Source organism: Branchiostoma belcheri, unplaced genomic scaffold (genome assembly GCF_001625305.1).
Source record: "Branchiostoma belcheri isolate BF01 breed outbred unplaced genomic scaffold, Haploidv18h27 scaffold56, whole genome shotgun sequence".
NCBI lineage: Eukaryota > Metazoa > Chordata > Leptocardii > Amphioxiformes > Branchiostomatidae > Branchiostoma > Branchiostoma belcheri.
In genome coordinates this window covers 817433-839158 of record NW_017804198.1, presented here as the reverse complement: position 1 = coordinate 839158, position 21726 = coordinate 817433, and the positions used below count along the sequence as shown (strand labels likewise).

Here is a 21726-nt window from a genome sequence, read left to right as displayed (position 1 = left end):
GTTCCTACCCTTGGCGAACCCACAGCTCCAACTATCCCTCCCATTAACATGATGGTGGAGGGAGTAGTCAAACAGCTCTCCTGTCTTAACCCAAACAAATCCACAAGACCAGACGGAATACCACCCCGCCTCCTGAAGACTGTAGCCGTGCAAATTTCGCCTATATTACAGGTAATATTCTCCCAGTCAATATCTACGGGAGATGTTCCTAAAGATTGAAGAACAGCTAACATCACTCCAATCTTGAAAAAAGGGCCATCTAACTATAAACCGGTGTCCTTGATGTCGGTCTGTGGCAAAGTGCTCGAACGTACACAGCCACATGATGAAACATCATGACACTCATGGCATTCTGTTCCCGGCGCAGTGGCGCAGCACGGTTTTAGGAAGGGTCTGTCCTGCGAGAGCCAATTACTGCTCACAGTCCAAAACCTGGCTAAAAGTATCTACCAAAAGCAACAGGTCGACGCCGCGGTGCTAGACTTCAGCAAAGCTTTCGACACCTTCCCCCTTGAACGCTTGCTGTGTAAGCTCGAGCACTACGGCATTTCCGGCTCCTTTTTGTCTTGGCTTAGGGTTAAGGAGAGAACCCAGACGTCTTTGACGGTGGAACATCTAAAACCGTCAATGTGGCCTCTGGTGTTCTGCAGGGTAAGGTGTTAGGCCCACTGCCCTTCCTACTGTACATTGATGACCTACCCCAATCCGTTAATTCACATGTTGGACTATTCCTCGACGACTGCCTGATTTACCGAACCATCACCAAACTTTCTGATGCTCGAGGCCTACACACTGACCTTGACGCTCTAAAGGGATGGCAGAACTGCTGGCTTATATAGTTGAACCCCTCTAAATGTATATGTCAAATTCTACACATAACACGTAAAAGACGCCCATCAAAACACAATACTCTCTTTGCAACGTCCTAACCGGTCCTAACCGGTGTCAAATCCCACCCTTGGAGTACTACTCCGATGATTTTCGGTGGGACACCCATCAACCACGCCACTTGTAAAGGCGGTAGAGTTCTGGGGGTCTTCCGGCGCAACTTGGCCCATTGCCCATCTAGGGTCAAGGCCACTTGTTATAAAGCGCTGGTACGACCCCACTTGGAATATAGTGCCACCGTCTGGGACCCGTATACCATCAAAGGGATATAGACGGTGGAGGCTGTCCAGCGCAGGGCCGCCCGGGTGGCCCTTAATGACTACAGGTGAACTACAGACATAGACACACGCACAGACTCCTACAGATTCTCTTATTTTCCCCCCATACTATTCCACAGTGGAACTCCTTGCCCGCAGCCCGGTAGTTATGGCTCCCAATGTTGAGTCGTTCCGGGCCGGGCTGGCGGCCTGCCCGCCTTAACCCGGACCTCCTCTCCGCCCCCCCCCCTAACGGTACCACTTGCTGGACCTCCTCTCTCCCCCTAACGACACCCCTTGCGGGGTTGTTTGGGGGTACTAAAGATGATGGAATAACATGTTTTGGAATGCAACAGCAAAAACAAAAACAAACTAGAAAGGCCAATATTTGCTTTGGAGCAAATACAGCGATGGGTTCACCACATTTTACGACATGGCAGGGAAAGAATGGGAAACACAAGGGAAAACAATGATTTACATTGATATAACTATAATATGAAGTAAAATACAACTAAAACAACAGTTGGATAGCTATTCCCTACTTTATTGGTTAGGATTTTTAATTGCATAATGCAAACTGTTGATTTTCAAAATTAAAAAAAAACGTCCATGCCCGGCATTCCACTGCTGGAGCAGGAAAGCTTGAAATACCTACCAAAACACTTGAATACAGACATACTGTCAGTATGGAAATGCTTCTGTGCAGGTGTTAATCAAGTTAAATCCCAACAGCCAATCAGCAAGAAGTATAGAGGAAAGCTGCATGCCTATTGGTTGATGCCCTGCATTCCATTGTGATGACTCATGTCCAAACGTGGTAAACAAGGCACCCTAACACAGTAATACATTTGCTATAACACAGCCAAAAAACTCAAATAAAACCATTCTAAAAGCCTGTATCACAATAATTTAAAAAACGCCTAGGGGTATTTGCCCACTGTACCTCCATACCAAATTTCAGGACCTTGGGCCCTAAAATGAAGAAGCTGAATCCATTTAAAAAATGGCAGGAGGAGAAGGAGGAGGAGGAGAAGAAGAAGAAGAAACATCAGAAAAAGCAATATGGTTTCACCACACCACTTCGTGGTGTGGTGAACCCATAAAAAAGCTTACGCAGGTAAAGCAGCGTATGAACATTCAGTTAAACCCAGACTAATTAGCGCTAAGCTCTTAGGCACTTATTTTTTCATAGTTCAGCTAGCCTGGCTTTTGCTAACGTGTGCGTTACACAATGGCTTCTGTGTGTACTGGTGTTAACACATACAATTTTACTACCATACAATAGTTTGGCATACATTCGGGCACCACAAACTTACCTTTAAATTATGGCGGACACCATGTTTTTGTAAAAAAAAACTGTTTTTTTATGATCCTGATATTGTGTGTTTTGCATTATATCATCAACAGGACCCACAATCTGCTTAAGAAAAAAATTATCATTTACGAAAGACATATTTAATTAAAACATAAATGTTTCATAGAATTGTATGATTTGCGTTAACCAATGCACTAGCGCCTAAGAGCAAAATTTTTGACCAGAGTATCTCGTAGGGGCAAATACTAAGCTAGCTGTTAAAAAAGACATTTTGAACTGACCGTAGATTTGGCGAGAATGTCCCCGGAATTAACTTTAACCATAAGTCAATAACTATTGGTTTGGGGTAGAAAAGACTCGGCCAGGTCTCAGTCGCAGCTCTAGGGTGTCTTTAACAAAATAAGAGACCCAACATTTGGGAGGAACCATTCATATCCCAAGGGACCGAGTCTTAAACGTAGATGCAATGAACTATATTTCTAAACAATTGCATACATATATCCGTAGATAGACACAACTAGTAGTATATAAAGGTCTGTTTTGTTAAGGTTTTAGAAAACCTACATATGCTATTGGTACATTTAATAAAAATTGAGGTTAAACGCTATACCTACCTGACCTAAATAATCCGATCTGCGACCAATCAGCGCTTAGATCTGAGGTATACTTACTATATCAGCTGAGCCTGTAGCTAACGTGTGACCTACCATGTTTGCATATTCATGGTCAATAGTCAATGTAGACATGTTCACAAGCCGCGGGGAGTTTATCCGTACCGTCGTCAACACACCCAGACCCACGGGCATCGCCATAGGACCGGAGGGACAGCTGGTGGTGACTAACGATCATAATTGCACAGTAACCATTTTTCCGCGCCAGACTGTTTTTCCTTAAAAATAATCTTTGTGAGGCCGTCCATAATAATGTAATGGGATCAGTTGCTTACAATTGGGGCTGTCCAATAACTACTGCGGGAGGAGGAAATGTTGGACATGCGTAAGGTCATTCCCTAAGGCCAGGCCAAGTAATTTTTATGGAAGACGTCCAATGGAGAGCTTAAATTTAATGGGAGAGCACGATAATATACATGAAGGGTTAAAATACAAAAGTTAGGACGCAAATTCAATAAAAGAGCATAGTGTAACAACAAACAAAAACAGTAATAAATCTCGCCTTGTTCTGATTCTTTCCTTTCATCACAGCTTCCCTAATTACACTTTGCGACACTGTAGTGACATTCTGATCATAATACAGTAAGCAGATTTTTGGGATATTCTTTTCCAGTAACGGTTCAAAATCAAATAACCGGCTAGGTGACAGTGCGTCTTTAAATCTGTGGCAAACCCTTTCAGGGTGTTCCGTAGAATAAAAAAAAGGAGTAAAGAGATTCTTCTGTACTATAGACCGAATTGATGATTTAAAAAAAGTTCATTTATCTAGAACAATATCCCAGTGACGAAGGTATGAGATGTCCGACCTTTAGTTCACTGCATTCAGGGCATATTTCGGAAGGCCGAACCCATCCCTCTCCTTCCACTGCCTGTTATCTCCCCAACTGAAGTCAGGTACACATTTTACATGGACAGCCAATAAGACATGTTTCCAACTTCAAATATCTGGGGTCCATGATGGCCTCTAGCAGTCATGACATGGCTAAGAGGAAATCACTTGCATGGACTGCTTTTTGGAAGTTGGAGAAGATCTGGAGAAATCCATCAATCTCCACATCCACTAAACTCAACCTTTTCAACACCACCTGCGTGACAATACTGCTATATGGCTGTGAATCCTGGGTCATAACGGGGGACATGGAGAATAAGCTAAACGCGTTCGCCACATCATGCTATAGGGTCATGCTTAACATCAAGCGCCTAGACCATGTGAGCAACGCTTGGATCTACAAGTTGACCAACACTCGACCCCTTATCACCATGGTAAGGCAGCGTCGACGCGTCAACTTCGATTCCTGGGACATGCACTTAGAATGCCTGTGGGGGAACCATGCCGGACATATGCCCTGTATGTACCGACGCACGGCAAAAGGCGCCCAGGGCGCCAGCGACTCGACTACCTGGGCTACGTCCGGAACCTGTTGGGGGACACCGAGGGTGACCTGCGGCCAGAGGACATTGCCAACCTGGCGGCGGATCGACAGTCGTGGGCAAGACTTGTGGTCGACTGCTCCGCAGCCGGACGATGATGATGATGACACATTTTACACCAGTGGGTAAAGTGAGGAAATTAAACCATATGCTATGGGTCACTGTCATCCGTTATATTTTTGCTTCCAATTATTTCATAGTGAGATTCTTTATTTCTCTTTATCATCAATTCAAGAGTATTAATGATTCTTTTAATAATGTTACGTTGCTCTTTTACTGTTACTATATATGTACTGATATGAGCTCTGATGGTTCCTTATGTTTTGTTTTTACCCATGTAGCCACACGGTCATTTAAAACCACCAACGTGGCGATATGTAGTTCTTTGGCAAAACAAAGAATACATGAAAAATGAAATTGTAAAGAAGCTTTGTTGATGAATAATTTCAGTTGCATGATAATTGTTCATGTATAACTCTAAATCTGCTTAAATTCCAAAAAAATGACGATATATTGCAATTATGTACATTTCATTAGCAGTATTATGATTGTAATAGCAACTAGAGTTTATTTAAACGGAATTTAAAAAACCTTTATGGGCGCAGTGTTCTGCAAGTATATGTATAGGTCTTCTAAATATAACCCCAGATGCACATATACAGAAGTAAATGTAATGATTATAACATAGAAATCACAAGTTACATGAACATATCACTACATGCTGATTGTAACCACAGGTAGGACATACTAGTAATTAATAAGAGTTCAGAGGTTGTAAAAGTAGTTTTGGCTAAGGGCACTCATTATTCGAAGCTATATATTTTCCTTAAATCCTATGTCACTGTTGAATGATTTGTATTTATACTATCTATATCTATAATATTACACTTGTAATATTAGTCAATAATCTCATTCTTGCATAACCAATGAACTAAAATTGAGATATACGAGATACTCTAAATATTTTACGAAGGTAAGAGTTCTTCAAACTCCCGTTGCTGCTGAGTCTTTTCAGATTTTCCTCAGAAACCGCATAGTTTACCCTGGAGAGGAAATATTATTAGAATTAGCGCTGAGTGTCTGTAGAAAAACAATAACAGGTTGTATAAAAGAGCGTGAGGAAGCGTATCATTTGCAGTTTTCTGTCTTATTTCATGCTTACGTGCTTAACGATTGATAACTATTTAATCGCTTTTCATAACCCTCTCGTTCATCCCATTTCCTGTGTCTGACCCTTTAACCTTCTGTCATTCTGCCTGACAATCTTCCCTCACCCCAAGTGCTGTCAACCTACTCTTCCCAGACAGACAAACTAACAGCCACACAAATGCTCTAGAAATTCAAGGCACTCAAAGCGATTTCAGGGTAGGAAAACTGGATTTTCAAAGTCAATTTTTTGGTCATTTTCAATGTTGCAAATTGCATCTCCCTTTGCCATAGCATACTGATATGTCTGACAAAAATGCAGATGTTGCTGACGGAAAACGGTTTCTCGTAGGCAGGTTATATCTATTCATTAGTACCTAAAGAATAAAGGCACTTCAAGCTCCTCACCTAGTTTAATCTGCCGCTATTTCAAACGCTTCAAATGTTAAGTTGAAAAATGCGGACACAAATGGGCTAAGAAATGACAGTAAATGTCAGTGTCAAACTGATTTCCTCATTCAGAACATGTTTAACATTGCTGACCTGAAATTTCATTTGGTGACGCGAGGCTCGAGGAGCAGGTTTTTGTAGGGCAGACAGTACTATTAGATTTGGCCATAGGAACACATGCTTAAATACACTATTAGAAGTCCTCACGAAAGTACTTGCCCATACTTCATTCTCAATTTTTTTTCTGCACCAGGTAGCCACAAGGGTCTGATTCCCAAATATCGAAAGGAAACAGGGGGTTGACCATCTCAAATTCCCGCCACCTAATGACCTAATTTTCCATGGTATCTATCCGTCTGGCCAGACAAGACCTAACCACTCACATATCTCATTACGCCCACTAAACTGGTGAAATGAACAAAACTTGACCAAAGTAGGAAAGTTTAAATCGCCAAAATGGACCAAAACTTTGAAGAGAAAAAAGGATCTTCAAAGGGATTAACTAGGCACTACAATCTTGTTCCCATTTTGAGGCCTCTAATGCGCAACGCAAATGTGGTGTCTGCCCTGTACTTACACACTTGCGGCATCTGACAGATGTACGCCTTCCTCTGACGACACCGATAGACGTCCCACTTCCCAGACGCCATGACGCCTGCGCAGTCCTTACCCCGGCGACGACGAGGAGTCCTGGCCCAGTTCCGGTAACCCAGAACCGTCCCGTCATTCCACACGTAACGACCCTCTATCTGTCTGTCGTCCAAACCGATCCAGTAGTCCCTGGAAAACGACAGTCAAAAAGTTCTTTAAAATTTTTTTCTCACATTTGTGTATGCCACACAGTAATAAAACAATCAGGGCTGATAGACTTCACCCGAGATCCGAGACGTGGATCTCGACAAGGTCACTTGAAAAAAGGCCGATGCCATTTGAAACGGTCGATGCCATATCGCAGAAAGGCTAACTTAAACTGTATCAACACGGTCCATCCGCACCGTGATGTTTCGTGGCATAGAGGTTAGGGTATAGGTTGGGGTTTCAGAGCAACACTTTTGGACGCGGGTTCGAATCCGAGCTTGTGTTTTTTTTCACTAATATTTACAATTCCATATGACCCTCCATTATATTTGCAATAAGAATATTGCTTTTATAGTATATATTACTTTTTATTCGTTTTTGGACCCAGCATACCATAACTTACGCTCGGATATGGCATCAACCATTCAGGGAAATGGCATCGACCGTTTCAAATGGCATCGACCGTTTACGAGACGGAAACTAGCGGCGGCTACATCTTACCCCTGCGCGCGGACGGTCCTCAGGTACTGCTCCACAAAGCCCTGGGTGTCTGCATCCTTAATGAGAGCCAGGGTCGCTCCCCGGCCGCTGCTGCGGGAGACACAGTCCGCCCGGGCTTTCCGGTAGTTCCTCCTGCTGCGGTACTGAGTCGGGGAGAACCAGTAGCACCTGTTGTTGTACACCGCGTATCGGGACGCCTCGCTGCCGCTGAAGTAGTCCTCACAGGCTGCAGCAAAAACAACAGCATGCGGGGCAAAATGATCATGAACATCTACGGTCTCAACTCACAATATATAAAAAATAGATTAATTTATGTATAAAAGACTGCTTTGTTATAAGAAAAAATTCCGAAACTCATTATTTTCCACCCTTAATTATAACACTTATCAAAGACGTACTGTTTTATAATTAGGTTGCTAGTACTAATAGTAAGTTGTATTCAATACCTCTATGCTTAATGCCATACATTTTTACGTGCACGGTTGGCAAACAATTAAGTTCTTCAATCTATAATCATCAAAGGGGTTCATATAAAATCATAAAACATGAAAACGGGTTCATATGAAATCATGAAACATGAAAACGGGTTCATATAAAATCATGAAACATGAAAACATGGCCATATTTTGAACGTGCCTCATACACTCCTTCATGACACCCACCAAACAGTGGTTTAGGTTCCGGCTTATTTCTGACCGGTTTTTTTAGGTTACTTTATTAGGCTCTCTTTTTTGTACTGGTATTATCTTTCTTGTTACACCAAACTTGCTAATTTGATACTGACATGCCAATTCGATCCTAACTTGCCAATTTGATATTGACTTGCCAATCTGAAACTGGCTTGCCAATTTGATATTGACTTGCTAATCTGATAATGACTTACTAATTAAATACGGACTTGCCAATTTTATGATGACTTGCCAACTTGATACTGACATGCAAATTTAATACTAACTTGCCAATCTGATACTGTCTTGCCAATCTGATACTGTTTTGCCAATTTGATACTAACATGCAATTTTGATACTGACTTGCCAATTTGATGCTGGCTTACTAATTTGATACTGACTTTCCAATTCGATACTGACTTCCTGATTTGATACTGACTTGCCAATTTGATATTGACTTTCCAATTTGATACTGTCTTGCCAATTTAGTGCTGTCTTGCCAATTTGATACTGTCTTGCCAATTTAGTGCTGTCTTGCCAATTTGATACTGTCTTGCCAATTTAGTGCTGTCTTGCCAATTTGATACTGTCTTGCAGCCACGGGAAAACTGCTTCGAGATTACCTTCTGCCTTGCATTGAACAGCGAAACATGAGTGTATATATATAATCAATATCGGGGTTCACTTTCATTGTCGGATACACTAACGAGACAAAATAACGCCTACCGTACTGACAGACGTCCCCGCCGTACCTGTGGTTACAGGTACAGATGAACGTGGTCGGTCCGGTCACCATACAGACACCTTGTCTTTGGCAGGGGTTGGGAGAACAAGGGTCCGCTGCATTAACATTTGTGCGATACAGAGAGTCAATTTTCTGGTATGCAGCCTAAGTCAAAAGTCTGTGATGGATCTAAATGATATTTGGTAGGCGTAAAGCGGTTATAGAAATAATTAATAAATAAGCGGATTGAAGTGTTTCCATTACCTACGTCCACTACGTTGATCTTCCATCCAAGATACTGGTGAGTGAAGCACTTCAAATAACAGCAACAAGACAACACATTAGTACGTCACACGACTGTCTTTCATGTTATCACTCGTCTACTCCATTGCCTTACAGACCAATGGAACTTTTAGCATAAAGGTTTATCTGTGTTGGTATAATACTTTGAAACGGTTGTACTTAAAGACGGATCCATTTCGTGTCTTGGAAAAAGATTTTATTATTCTACTATTCCTATGCCTCCCCCGGCTCATTTTTGTCCATAGGCTCTCCGTCCCCGTTAGATGTCGTACACGCGCTAACGGCTGGTATCGAACTAGCCTGGTATCCAGTCTATCGTGGTTGGGGCAGGCTGTCTTCGGGGCTGTCATAGTTTTCGCCCGTCCAGCTCAACAGACCGCCCGGTAGGAATTTTACTCCTATGATAGAGTTTTGAACGCCGGGAGTTGATTAGCTCCACCACAATAATCAAACCCCTATGGCCACTGTGAAAACCTACCGGGGAATCTAAATGAGGCGGGCGGGGAAGAGCTTCAGCAGCCCGGAAGAAAATCCACCCCAACCGCGATATATTGGATACCACGTTAGTATCGAAATGTATCCCCTGGCCTTCTGAGATTAGCTTGGTGCTACACTTCACCTCACTTAATAGGCCCTTCGCTCCGGTCGGAGCATAGGCCACCGACGGTGACCGACGACAGATCTCCACTGCACTTCTCTGAGCTGTCTTCCTCAGGTCAACCCATCTGCTGGCTACTCTCCTCATCTCCTCTTCCTTGTTTCTTCTCCAACTATTTCTAGGCCGGCACCTCTTTCTTCTTTTCTGTGGTTTTCATGTTAGAACCTAGTGTGCGATGCTGGATGGTTCTTTCCTCAGAGTATGGCCTATCCGAACGGCAAACGGTGTGCAAAAGTACCGAAGTAACGGGTTCCTTTCTCAGCACTGGGAGTTCAGTGGTGTGGCGGCTTCCGGCCTAGAACTCCAGTGCCGAAGCTATGTCAACACTTGGTGTCCAGTGGTGTGGCGGCTTCAGCACTCGAAAATCTCAGAATCGGCACTAGAACCCGAGGTCTATGAGTACCTTACGCGGTGGAAAACCAGTGACGACAAATATCCCATACTGGATCACCAGTGACGATGCAAAATCCGCACTGAAACCCGAGTGCTGACAGCCAGCTTCCGTTACGCTGCGCTGTCATTTACGGACGTATTTTTGGAATTACATAAGTTACCTTCTGGCTATTTTTCCACGCTACTAAGTGCGTTAGATGATTTTCGAGGAACCCGAGCGGTAACTTTTACAGTTCCGGGCCAAAGGTAAGTAAACGTCATTGCCATTGGTCGATACCATCGTGCTCGAAAAGGGGGGGGGGGGACTTAGCAGTCTTGATATTGAGAATAGCAGAATAACATTGAAGACGACGATACTTCATAATTTCTGTAAAGATTCTTTATTGTGATAACAGAAAACTACCTAAGTTCCTTGCAAGCGTACTAGCAACACGCATTCCTGGTGTTCGTTCTAATTATGTCAGTGTCCGAGCAGTCTAAGGTTCTCGCGTGGGAATACTAGTCATGATATACAAACTATTATTAGATATTACTGAAGTCCTTGCTCGAATAAAAAATTTAAAAAGGGCTCTACCAAAGATAAGTGCAAACTCTGCACTGAAAATCGAGTGCTGACAGCCACCTTACGTTACGCTTAGCTGTCATTACATAAGTTGACACGCAGAGGTAATGTTATTTAAGAAATACGTTACACTCGACAAATTTACAGTTCCGGGCCAAAGGTTAGTAAACGTCATTGACATGAAAATAAGGAATCAGGTTCTACTACCCGAGACAAGGTTCAGCTCTTGAACTCCAGTCCTGACGGGTCTTCAGCACTCGATAACTGGCCGTTCAGCGGTAGAACTCCAGTGCGGAGCTTCGCACCGCACAGGGCCCCGAGTGCCGACGCCATTTTCTTCGCGAGTTCCGCACTGGGTGCCCAGGGAGGAACCCGTTACTTCGGTACCTTTGCAAACTGTGTATAATAAAAATAATGTGAACTAAGCATTCGAAAGCGGCACCCACCTGATAGTACACCAGGTCCGGCGTGTTGTCGTCAGGTGTCCAGTAGAGGCGAGCGGGCAGACCGGGCTCACACGTCAGGTTCAGCCGGCGGAAGTACTCGGCAAACGTCTCCGATGCCTCCGGTGTGTCACCGCCTGGAGCTGTGTACTCACAATAACGCCCGGCTTATGGGAACAACAAGAAAACAATTAGATACTGAGATAGTAAGGTTATGCATCTAGGTAACAAGATACGTCATTATAAGATAGTTTGGAATTTCAAACAATGTGTCTTCATTATTTGCATATCAATCAACAGCTCGTACTCATAAACCTGAAACCTGCTTCCAATTGTTATAAGTCATATCCAGTTTTTTTAGTAACGTTTTTGGAACGAATTAGAGATAATGGTCCCTAGCAAAACATACAGGCCAAAAAGAGAAGTCTCCATCTCTCTATATATTATATTTCATACACATGTATATAGGGATGCAGGATCTTGGATATGGATAACACACGCATCCCAGTATGAAACAAGTTCAAACCGTAATTTTCAACAAAAGAAATTGGACAAACCCAGATTTTCGACTATCAAGAAAAAAAGCAATCAAGTACTTTTGTGACGTTACGTTATGCAGATGACACACATGACTAGGTGAGCAGTAACCAGGTTGCCGAAAGTCTGTGGCGCATTGGTTGGGATTGTTGCCTGATGTAGACAGGGCATTACGACCAATTGCCCTGTGTCTAATTTCTTGTGTTGGAAATTGCAGTTTAAACTTCAAAATGACTTGCTACAAACGTACACTGATATTTATCAAGAAATATAAAGCTGCTTTCCACATACTTCACCGCAATGAAATTATATGATTTATAAATAAACAGGAAGAGAGAGATACCTGCTGTTGGGTTCCCCTCCTCATCAACACCTGCAAACACTGCAACTTCCTTTGTGTGCAGGTAACAAACATATTCTTAAGTTACAAATTCCAACATGCGGGGCAAAATATCATTAATTGTTACTAGCGCCTAGTCACATTAGTAGTACACATGTGCTCGCCGTATGAATCGTACAAAAGTGGGCTGTCTTTCCAATTCTGTCCTGCAAATTGCTACACAACTCAACACCACAGGGTATCTGCTACGGCATCAGTTACCACCGTAATCTACGTCAATTTAAAATCACGCACAGGGGCCCAACAATTTAGAACAACCTAAGTAGAACTTTACAAATTAGTCCCTCCTTCACCATTTTCAAAAATCATACTAAAGTAGCTTTCATAAATAACCCCACACATTCCTAATTTTTGTTTATGTTTCCTTGTTTACTACTTTCATTGTATTTTATGGTTTTGTTTCATTTACCCGTTACCTAATTATATATATATTTTATAAGTTATTTCTTATTTATCCGAATTATTTGAGTTGTTAATCACGTTATGAAGGGAGGCCTCCTCATAAGCATTTTATGCTTCCGGCCTCCCTGCACTGTTACATTTCATCTATATTTTCTTGCATTTGTATTGTTACATTTTGTTTTAAAGTGCGAAATAAACTGAACTGGTGACAAACGACTGGTCCAGGTCATTGACCTTGTGTGTTTTGAGAAGAAGAAAATTATGCTGTTATCGTTCACTACAGCATTTTGGATTTTGTTTCAATTTGATATCAGGCTGGTTTTCGACAGAGTAAGCTGGAAGACCTTGACTGTATCATGCGTCGAGGAACGTAACGTTCTCAGTAATATACGAAATTGTTAAGACGTAGACTTATTTTGTGTAAGACGATTGACTCATTATTTTCAGAAATTGTACCTGTTTCTCTGCAGCGGTTTTCTGTATGTAACCTCCTTTTGGATCATCTGTTATGTAGAATGGGTGGTACCTAGCAGGTAGGGAAGCGTCGTCTCCTCCCTCCACTATAAAAGTGTAGTTCTGACGTCTCTTTACATGCAGCTCTGGGATAAGCAGACCATTGATATACCACGCGATCCCCCAGCCTGGCTGACCTACATGTGTACAGTGGAGGTCGTTAAAGCTACACCGGAATGACCTACATGTGTACAACGAAGGTTGACAAAGCTACACCGGAATGACCTACATGTGCAGAGCAGAGGTCATTACAGCTATGCCAGAATGGCCTACATGTGCACAATGGAGGTCGTTACTGCTATACCAGAATGACCTACGTGCACAGCGGAGGTCGCTACAGCTACACCAGAATGGCCTGCATGTGGTGCAATGGCACAGCGGAGGTCGTTTCAGCTACACCAGAATTGAATGAGCTACGTTGTGTACAGCGGAGGTCGTTACAGCTACACCGAAATAATATACATACCAACAGTGAAGGTTGTTACAGCTACACCGGAATGTCCCACATGTGTACAGCGGATGTCGTAACATGTGTGTAGCATTTTTTCTAAAATTCCAACATGTAATCACCAGACGTGGGGACGGCACACTCAAGTTTTATCAACTTATATTAATGTCGCCACCAACACAGGGGACAAATACATGACAGGACAATACTCATTTTCATCTGAGCGAAGTGAGCAAGTTCTTTAGCATGCTTAAAAGATACCGTATCTCTTGTACGTACCTGTGATACCCTCATAGCCCCTGACGCCTCCTGCAGGCCCGATGCGGGCGGTGAATGTGGTGACGTTATCAGGGATGGTGTTGGCAGGCCATGGTGTGACCGGGGCAGGAGTCCCGCCGCCTATCATACCACACGCGTAGGAGAGGCTGCGCCCAAACTGAAGTTGAACGTTTCCTGTTCTCATAAGGAAGCAGACAAAGTTAAGATTATCTACTGTAACCATAAACATCGTTAGTGCTGGGATGGAGGCCATTTGCATAAGATTCCATCAACCCACTCTGAACCGGGACGGGGGCAGATACAGTTTTCCGGATATCTTAGAACTCACTCCATTTCCGGACGATTGGACTTTGTCAGAAGGAAAACGATCACCTGATCACTGCCGGTGAGAGCCTTTGTTTCATTAAACTTGTAAACGTTTGATATGAACAAACACACACAACACACAAAAACGCACACACACACAGTCAAGCACACACATACATACAAACAAGCAAACGTATGATATGAACACACGCATAGACATAGGCATACACACACACACACACACACACACATGTACACGAACAAACACGCACATATACGCATGAATACACAATATCGCATTAAACAAAATAAAGTTAAACGACACCCTTACCATCAGCTCTTGTGTGGTGCTTGGCGGCTAGACCACTCGGATTGATGGGTCCTATGGCCCAGGAGATGAACATGTTTTGTGCAGGGTCAATGACATTGTCGGCTGTGTCGCCAGTGTTGATTGGACGAGAATACCTGATCCTCGTGACGCCGTCTATCCTTGTACCGGTGACGTTGAAGTTGTCCTCCGTGCCGTCTACTCTGTCGTCTGGACACACGCCGGACCGACCGCTGCACTGTGAAGACCCAATAACAATCCACAACAAATAGCGTCAGGATTACATTGGGAGAACCAGAGAACTTTGGGCAAATATGTCTAATTACAACCGTTTTAGCTTGTAATTCCATAGCTGATATTTTGATATATGTACAGATATATGACCTCGTCACGCATCGTTGAAAACCAAAAATCAGAATCTCAAGATGTTTCCAAAAAATCTCATGATTTTCTGGATTCTCAAGATCCTTTCAAACAATCACAATATTCTGTGAAATAATCTCAATTTTTTTCTTTCAAGCAGGCTATGGCACACCCAACCAGTGACAAGGACCTTAAACGGACTATTCGATAACAATTGAATTTTGCAGGACATGCACGGCTATGCCAAGGATGCCCTCAGTGTTGCAAACGTACCATGGTCGCGCAACGCTTTTGACCCCTCTTTATTTTTGTCGTCCTAATTTAAATCATTAAACGGAAAAGGCGTTTCTAATTTCCTACAATTTCTTGAACACTTGCTTCTTGTATGGCTTAAAATGGATAGATTTTCATCTCTTTTTGACAGGTACCATGAAGAATGGACTACGACTTAATGCCCCGTCCAAAGGACTGCGACTTTTTTTAAGTAACGGTAGGCGTTGCGACAAGAGCCAATTTTCGAACTCGCGACTTCGCCTAGAGGCAGCATCATAAACCATTTTATGTGCACACAGCTACGTGGTTTCCTACCTGTGAATACGCGCCCAGAGTGTAGTCCACTGCTCTCGGTGTGTCCACGTCGTACCAGGTCACGGTCACCACGATGGTCCGGTTGCTAGCCTTTTGTCCGCGTTGCTAAGGCTAAGTGCGCCTCCCACTCACCGCGGGGTGTCTCCCGCTCGCCTGTACCCAGGCACTTACACAAACAAACACTGCAAATATCTCTCAAAATAACGCATGATCGGAATATCATGTCGAGAAACTACAGTAAGAATCAAAAAGAAGACAGGTTGACTTTGTAAATAAGAAGAAGTAAAAACGTGACAGCAAATTACAGCGTTCAAAAAGTCCTTCTTACGCTAGTGTTTAGTTCCGGCAACTTTTAGCAATTGAACTTTGAACCTTGTGACCTTTCTAATAAGGATTTTTTTCCAATTTACGCACTAAACATTAGTTGAAGTCCTAATCTATAATCTCACCAATAATTTTTTAATTCTATGGTAGTAAACTCGATGTCTGCGAAATCTAAGATCATTTACGTAAATTTCGGGGTAGATTTCGGCCTAGATTGGGGTATAATTCCCGTGGGCCTCCATAGAACAACAAGAACGCGTCATCAAGATGGCGGCGGGACTGCGCCCTTTCGATTTTTGGTGTTTTCGTCAAAAAATCCTTATTAGATCAAAAGTTATAGGCCAAAATATTACATGTACTCTTTACTCAGAGCTTTCACGTGGAAGTAAGACTTTGTTTTCAGCTATAATCAGCTACGCCGGCGTCCCTCAAAGAGACTGATTATCGGGCTTTATTGTTCTCGAGTGCAGTTACATGCAAATCCTGTCCGGACCGCTATTGTTTTCCAAGCTTGAGATCGAGAGGCGCGGCAGTTTTAAAAGTGAGAATTGACCAAAAATCTGTTCCGACCAGAAGGTTGTGGGTTTTGGGCGGTCTAAAAATCTTGACGTCGTAGAAGGGATTGAAACGATGTTGCTAGTATCGCGGTTTAGAAATTACTCAAGTATCGCGGTTGGGGAAAAATTATGGGCAAGCTCACGGCACTAGATTTTAGCGAACACGGCTAGTGCATTTTAAAAAAACGATAGACGATAAGCAAGGACAAGAACAACAACAGCATTAAAAATACATGAAAACAAAAAAGAAAATGTCGACAGTTTACGGGCAAGACCAAATATAAATCCAAAATAAATTGGGACTTCATGGGCAAAAAGTCCGTAATACTAATAGTGTCACGCACCGCGTGCCGTCGCCAGCAAGCTACCCTGGATGCCAAACTAGTATCGGGCCGTTAGCCTTTTTCCTTCGGCAGCCGAGAGCCCTTCGCCCGCCTGCCTAAATTACCGCTACGGGGGAGTTGAGCCCGATGGCCAGCCAAACTCCCCCCGGGCTAGACTCCCCCGTAGCGGTAATTTACACCAGCGGGCGAAGGGCTTTTGCCGCCCGGACAGCGAGTTTGGATTCCAGGGTACCAGCAAGCCCCTGCATGCACGCCAAGTTTTTCAATTTTGGGGCGCCCGTGGACCAGCTTACAGCCAAGCCCGGCGTCATCGCCCGCCCTTGGATAGGGGTAAATACCATCCAGGACGCAATCAAGAAAGACATACAGACACCATAGCTTTCGATTCTAACGTTTGATCGTATTTTTTGCGCAAATGTTGACTCGAATGCTTTCAAAATTGTGGCGGCATTTTGTTCCTTTCTTTGACTATGCCTGCAAATTATTTGTACATGTTTCCGAATTTCCGTTCCGTCTTACAGTCGTAGCACACTAACGCTTTACATTTTGAAGTACACATGCCACTAAACTTTCGACTGAACCTTTACCCCGGAATATAACAAATTTATGTCGCATTTCTCGTAGCCGTAAGTCGTTTGTAAAGCTGTAAGTGTAACTTCATGAGTATGTGTTTCCGGGCGGCCATTTTGTTTCTTTTCTGGACGCTTGGAATTGGATGACGCTGGCTTTAGTAAGTCTCATTTTTTTCGATATTGTCTCCTAGTTGCACAAGATGAACGCCTTGCTGTGTCTGTAGATTTATAGATATCTTCTAAGCCGTAATTATGAGCTAATATTCATAAAAGCCATAGTGTAAACAAGCCGTGAAAGTTCAAAGCGTAGCAGTGACGCCATTGCTTCATGCTAGTGCTTTTTCCTGCTTGCGGTATGTTTATGCACGGCATTTGTACAAAAACAAATACTTTTTGTACAATAAATTTTATTTTTTGATGACCACCAGTGTATTGTTTGTTACTGTACGAATTACGTGTACGTTGTGTTCAAGTTGTAGTCAAGAACTTGTGAGGCGTGATTTGCGATCGTAACGTTAACGTAACGAGCTTGTATAGTCCAGCAAGATTCGGGGAGGGGGTGGAAAGATCAAACACTTGCGGTGAAATCTTTAATAGCGATGGAATAGTGACTGCTTAAGTCCTAAAATTAACTGACATTTAACAAATCAGGAATTACAGTAACCCTAGAGGTAAAATTGAAGACACAGATGAAGGCCGGGGCATTGTTAAAACGTGCGAAGCGAAGAACAATAGGGGCGGAGACGAGGCACGCATATCAAAAGACAAGCTCGCGGGAAAATCTTGCTGGGCGAGGAGCGATCAAAACATTTCTTGTCCCCGCCTGCAAACCTGCGAACCAATCAGCTACTGTTGTCAATGGCTAAATGAATGATTGACAGTGAATATTCATGAGCAGCGTGTTAGGAAAAATTCGACCCGATTTGACCATCGTGCACATCCGAGCCCACCATGCAGGTCTGGTCGGCACAGCCACTGATACCGAACGCCATGTATTCTCCGTCCGCTACCCGCCCGGCCAGCTGCAGATCTAGGTTTCCGCCGTTTAGTTCCCAGCTGACCTGTAGGTCGTCATGCAGCTCCTCACAGTTTCCAAGCTCCTACGGCAACATTTGCAAAGTAAATGTATAATGTTTACCTAAACATGATCGACGTCTAGCCCAACAAACTACTGATCTGCTCATTCGTACTCAAACACATCCATTTACTAAACGTATGCGGTGACCAGCTCCTGTAACTCTGTCCTGTTATATAATGTAACCCAACACCAAAGGGTGTCTGCTACAGCACTACCTACTCCTACCTTGTTGACAGACGTCTAGTACAGGTCATTGACAATATCTGTATACAGAAGAACAAATTTGAAAGCAATATGCTTTCTTTTACTGAATAGAAGGGCATTTGGTGAGAGCTGCGGCAAGACACCACATAGCTTCCAGAATCTCATGATTTTCTCCAGTTACAATTCTACTAAAAACATTATCCAGGTGATTTTGCCAAATCAAATAAAATTGATTTCAACCTTAGTGCAGTCTTTGGTTCTAAAAGCTCTCCATGAAATCCTCTCGAATGTGTGTCATTGCTGATTCGTTACTTTCCCTCTCCTTCCCTCTTCCTCCCTCATTTATGACATAAAGGACAGACGTTGTGAGAATTTTTATGTTGTTGCAAAAGTTATCATCCTATCCTTACCTGCGGAGGTGCAACGATGTCTCGAACGAACGGTGGAACGTTCAGGTCTGCTGGGCTTGGGATGAAGACCTCCCCGAAGTTGGCGGTGAAGCGGATGCACCACATACTGAGCCATTTGATATCGTATACGGTTACATCTCCCGGCAGCACGATGTCTATGGTTTGGCCTGTGTAGCGTTTTAGACGTTGGTCAAAACTGTACAAAAAAAAAGTAAAGACAATCATCGTTTTGAAATGGTTTACACTCCGATATGACGAGCGAATTTCCTGATATGATCTGATGTATGTATATGTAAGGGTTGGATCTGGTGAAAATCGATCTGGTAGGGAGTAACCTGAGCTACTATCTCTGTCACTCACTCACTCACTCACTCACTCACTAACTCACTCACTCACCTACTCACTAACTTACTCACTAACTCATTTAGTCACCAACTCGCTGAATCACTCACTCAGTCAGACTCACTCTTCCATTCACTCACTCACTGAACCACTCACTCACTGAACCACTGAACACTAACTCATTCAGTTACTCAATCACTCCCTCAATCAGTCACTCATTCAGTCACCCGGTCACTCAGGCCCTGTTCATGATTGAAAATCTGTACCGAATCAAATCGAATCAAAGAAATAAATCGATATATCTCTGAACATGAACGCTCCAAACCGGTTCCGTTGCGAATTATTCTGAACCGCCTCGCGAGGTGGTCTGAAGCGGTACAGAAATGTTTCGCGTTGTCCAATTGCAATCATGAACGCGCGGGTGCGAATCGATTCGGTGCACATCCGGGTACTCCGGGTAGGTGAGGTCATAGTTCGCGGCGTGGATTTTGTAGCGCGCGAAGTGAAAGTTTGAACTGTCGGTATATTTTCTTTTTGGTCGCTTTTCTCAACGCAAGATTTCGCTATGCCGTCCAACTCGACGTCCAACTGGTCGACTGAGGAAACGGGAGCCCTGATATCGATCTGGGGAGCTGGGGAGATCCAGCGGAAACTGGACGGTATGCACCGAAATATCGAAGTTTTCGAGGAGATTGCCAAGGCCATGGTTGAACGGGGGTTCAACCGGACGGCCGCCCAGTGCCGCTCCAAGACCAAGGCCTTGAAGCAAAAGTATAGAACCACGAGAGACCACAACTCAAGGAGCGGGAGGGATCGCATCACCTGCCCGTTCTACAACGAGATGGATGCGTTCCTCCGCGATCGGCCCAGCTCCAGACCTGCGGTGATCAGGGACAGCGCCGCCCCGGCCCGCCAAGATGACGCCGAGGAGTCTGCCGATGAATTTGACAGCTCCAGCGAAGCTGACAATTCACTGAACAGCGGGCTCAGTGAAAGCGTCAACAATGGAGGTACGGAAACATTTTAAAAATCGCACAATATAGATCTGTTTGCAAATGTTTTTTTTTTAAATTTTCATTTCATTTTCAGTAGTAGACTTCGAAAGTTACCTGACAAGAATGTTGCATCTGTAGTCAAGCTATTGTCATGTAAATTAGCTATGGCAGACAGGTATAGCTCATTGTCACTTCGTACAATGTATCCATGTTTGCAAATATTTTAAGTACAGAAATTTTTTTTAACTTTACTACTAATGTGACAAAATTTTCCGTACAATGTATCCATGTTTGCAAATGTTGTAAGTACAGAATTAATTCTTTTAAATTGACTTTCACTTTCAATAGTGGACTTGGAAAGTTACCTGTCAAGTTTGAATGTTGCATCTGTAGTCAACCTATTGTCATGTACATTAGCTATGGCAGACAGGTATAGCTCATTGTCACTTCTGCTAGTTTGTTATTGTTAGTATAAACCAATGTTTTGATATATACTGCTGCATAATTGAATAACAAAAAGTATGCATACTTACAAAATACATAAATATATAAAGGAAAAATGGTAATTGTCACACATACACCATTATTATTTGTACCAAACAGATCAGTCAGACGCAGACTCCGACATCACCCCACCTGGCAGCCCAACAGCCCGGAGATCATCTGAGGATGTCGGCCAGGAAGAGGAGGAAGAGATGGAGGATCGACCTACACCCTCTACATCCAGTGGTGACAACGGTAATGATCATGAAACCAATTACTATGCAAAAATAATAAAGTGTTGTGCATACTGTCTCAACTGTGTCTGTGGGTAACATATGCAATATGCATTGAATTGTTTACTAAAATAAAGAATAGCATGAAACAATTGCAAGCCAAAGGGTTAACATCTAATGATAGTATGTATACTTACAAAATACATAATATGTAAAGGAAAAATGGCGACTGTTACCATTATTATAATCAAAATGTGACTGTCCTCTGTTTGCAGCAGAACTGAGGGAGAGAGGTAGAGGGACTTCACGTGGTGGCAGGGCTAGGGGAGGAGCACGTGGTGGCAGGGGGGCAGCTGGACGTGGTGGAGGTGGGTTTAACTTTTAATCTTATTGACCAATAAATTTCCTTCAAAATGATTCTAATTCCAAATTCGCTGATGCTTTTATTTCAGTATCAAGGTGGGAAAATAAATGGTGAACTAATGAGCTTCAATTTTCTCTGAAATTCTACAGGTGGCAGGGTCACCAAGGTTGACACCAAACGAAAGAAGAACCGGATGGAGGTGGCACTGGAGGCCTTTGCGAAGGCACTTCCACTGTCCTCCGCCAAGGAGGACCAGAGGGTGCAGTTGAAACTGCAGCAACAGCAGCACACACATGAACTGAACATGTTGAGGGAAATAATGCAGGCGTTCACCAGGGCTCAGGGACCACCTGCCTGGGGGCCTGGACAGCAGCAGGGAGCATGGGGGGGTGCAGGGCCCATGCCCCCCCAGGGGCAACAGCAGCCCTACGGTGGTGGCTGGGGGGGT

The 21726-nt window shown here is 43.4% G+C and overlaps 3 protein-coding genes across 3 annotated transcripts in view; 1 reads left to right on the top strand and 2 right to left on the bottom strand.

Annotated features, from left to right (window-relative positions):
- Positions 1-4974: 4974 nt before the first annotated feature.
- On the bottom strand, positions 4975-8969 carry LOC109481567 (C-type lectin domain family 3 member A homolog). Its single transcript, XM_019784160.1, has 4 exons — positions 8852-8969; positions 7458-7683; positions 6736-6938; positions 4975-5605 (listed from the first exon to the last, which is right to left on the bottom strand). Exons 1-4 carry the CDS (start codon positions 8919-8921, stop codon positions 5601-5603), a joined length of 504 nt encoding a protein of 167 aa, XP_019639719.1. The 5' UTR covers positions 8922-8969; the 3' UTR covers positions 4975-5600.
- Positions 8970-8994: 25 nt separating this feature from the next.
- Positions 8995-21726, bottom strand: part of LOC109481480 (protein Skeletor, isoforms B/C-like) — a 21960-nt gene continuing 9228 nt past the window's right edge. Inside the window, exons 7-16 of the mRNA XM_019784062.1 lie at positions 18862-19057; positions 18108-18269; positions 15381-15441; positions 14425-14694; positions 13788-13961; positions 13004-13197; positions 12089-12137; positions 11212-11375; positions 9114-9162; positions 8995-9014 (exon numbers count right to left, since the gene is read on the bottom strand). Of these exons, the coding sequence (XP_019639621.1) occupies positions 8995-9014; positions 9114-9162; positions 11212-11375; positions 12089-12137; positions 13004-13197; positions 13788-13961; positions 14425-14694; positions 15381-15441; positions 18108-18269; positions 18862-19057 (1339 nt within the window). The remainder of the gene's footprint in view (positions 9015-9113; positions 9163-11211; positions 11376-12088; positions 12138-13003; positions 13198-13787; positions 13962-14424; positions 14695-15380; positions 15442-18107; positions 18270-18861; positions 19058-21726) is intronic.
- LOC109481572 (zinc finger and SCAN domain-containing protein 29-like) lies at positions 19448-20336 on the top strand. The gene has a single exon (XM_019784166.1). The coding sequence runs from the start codon at positions 19769-19771 to the stop codon at positions 20228-20230; it is 462 nt and encodes a 153-aa protein (XP_019639725.1). The 5' UTR covers positions 19448-19768; the 3' UTR covers positions 20231-20336.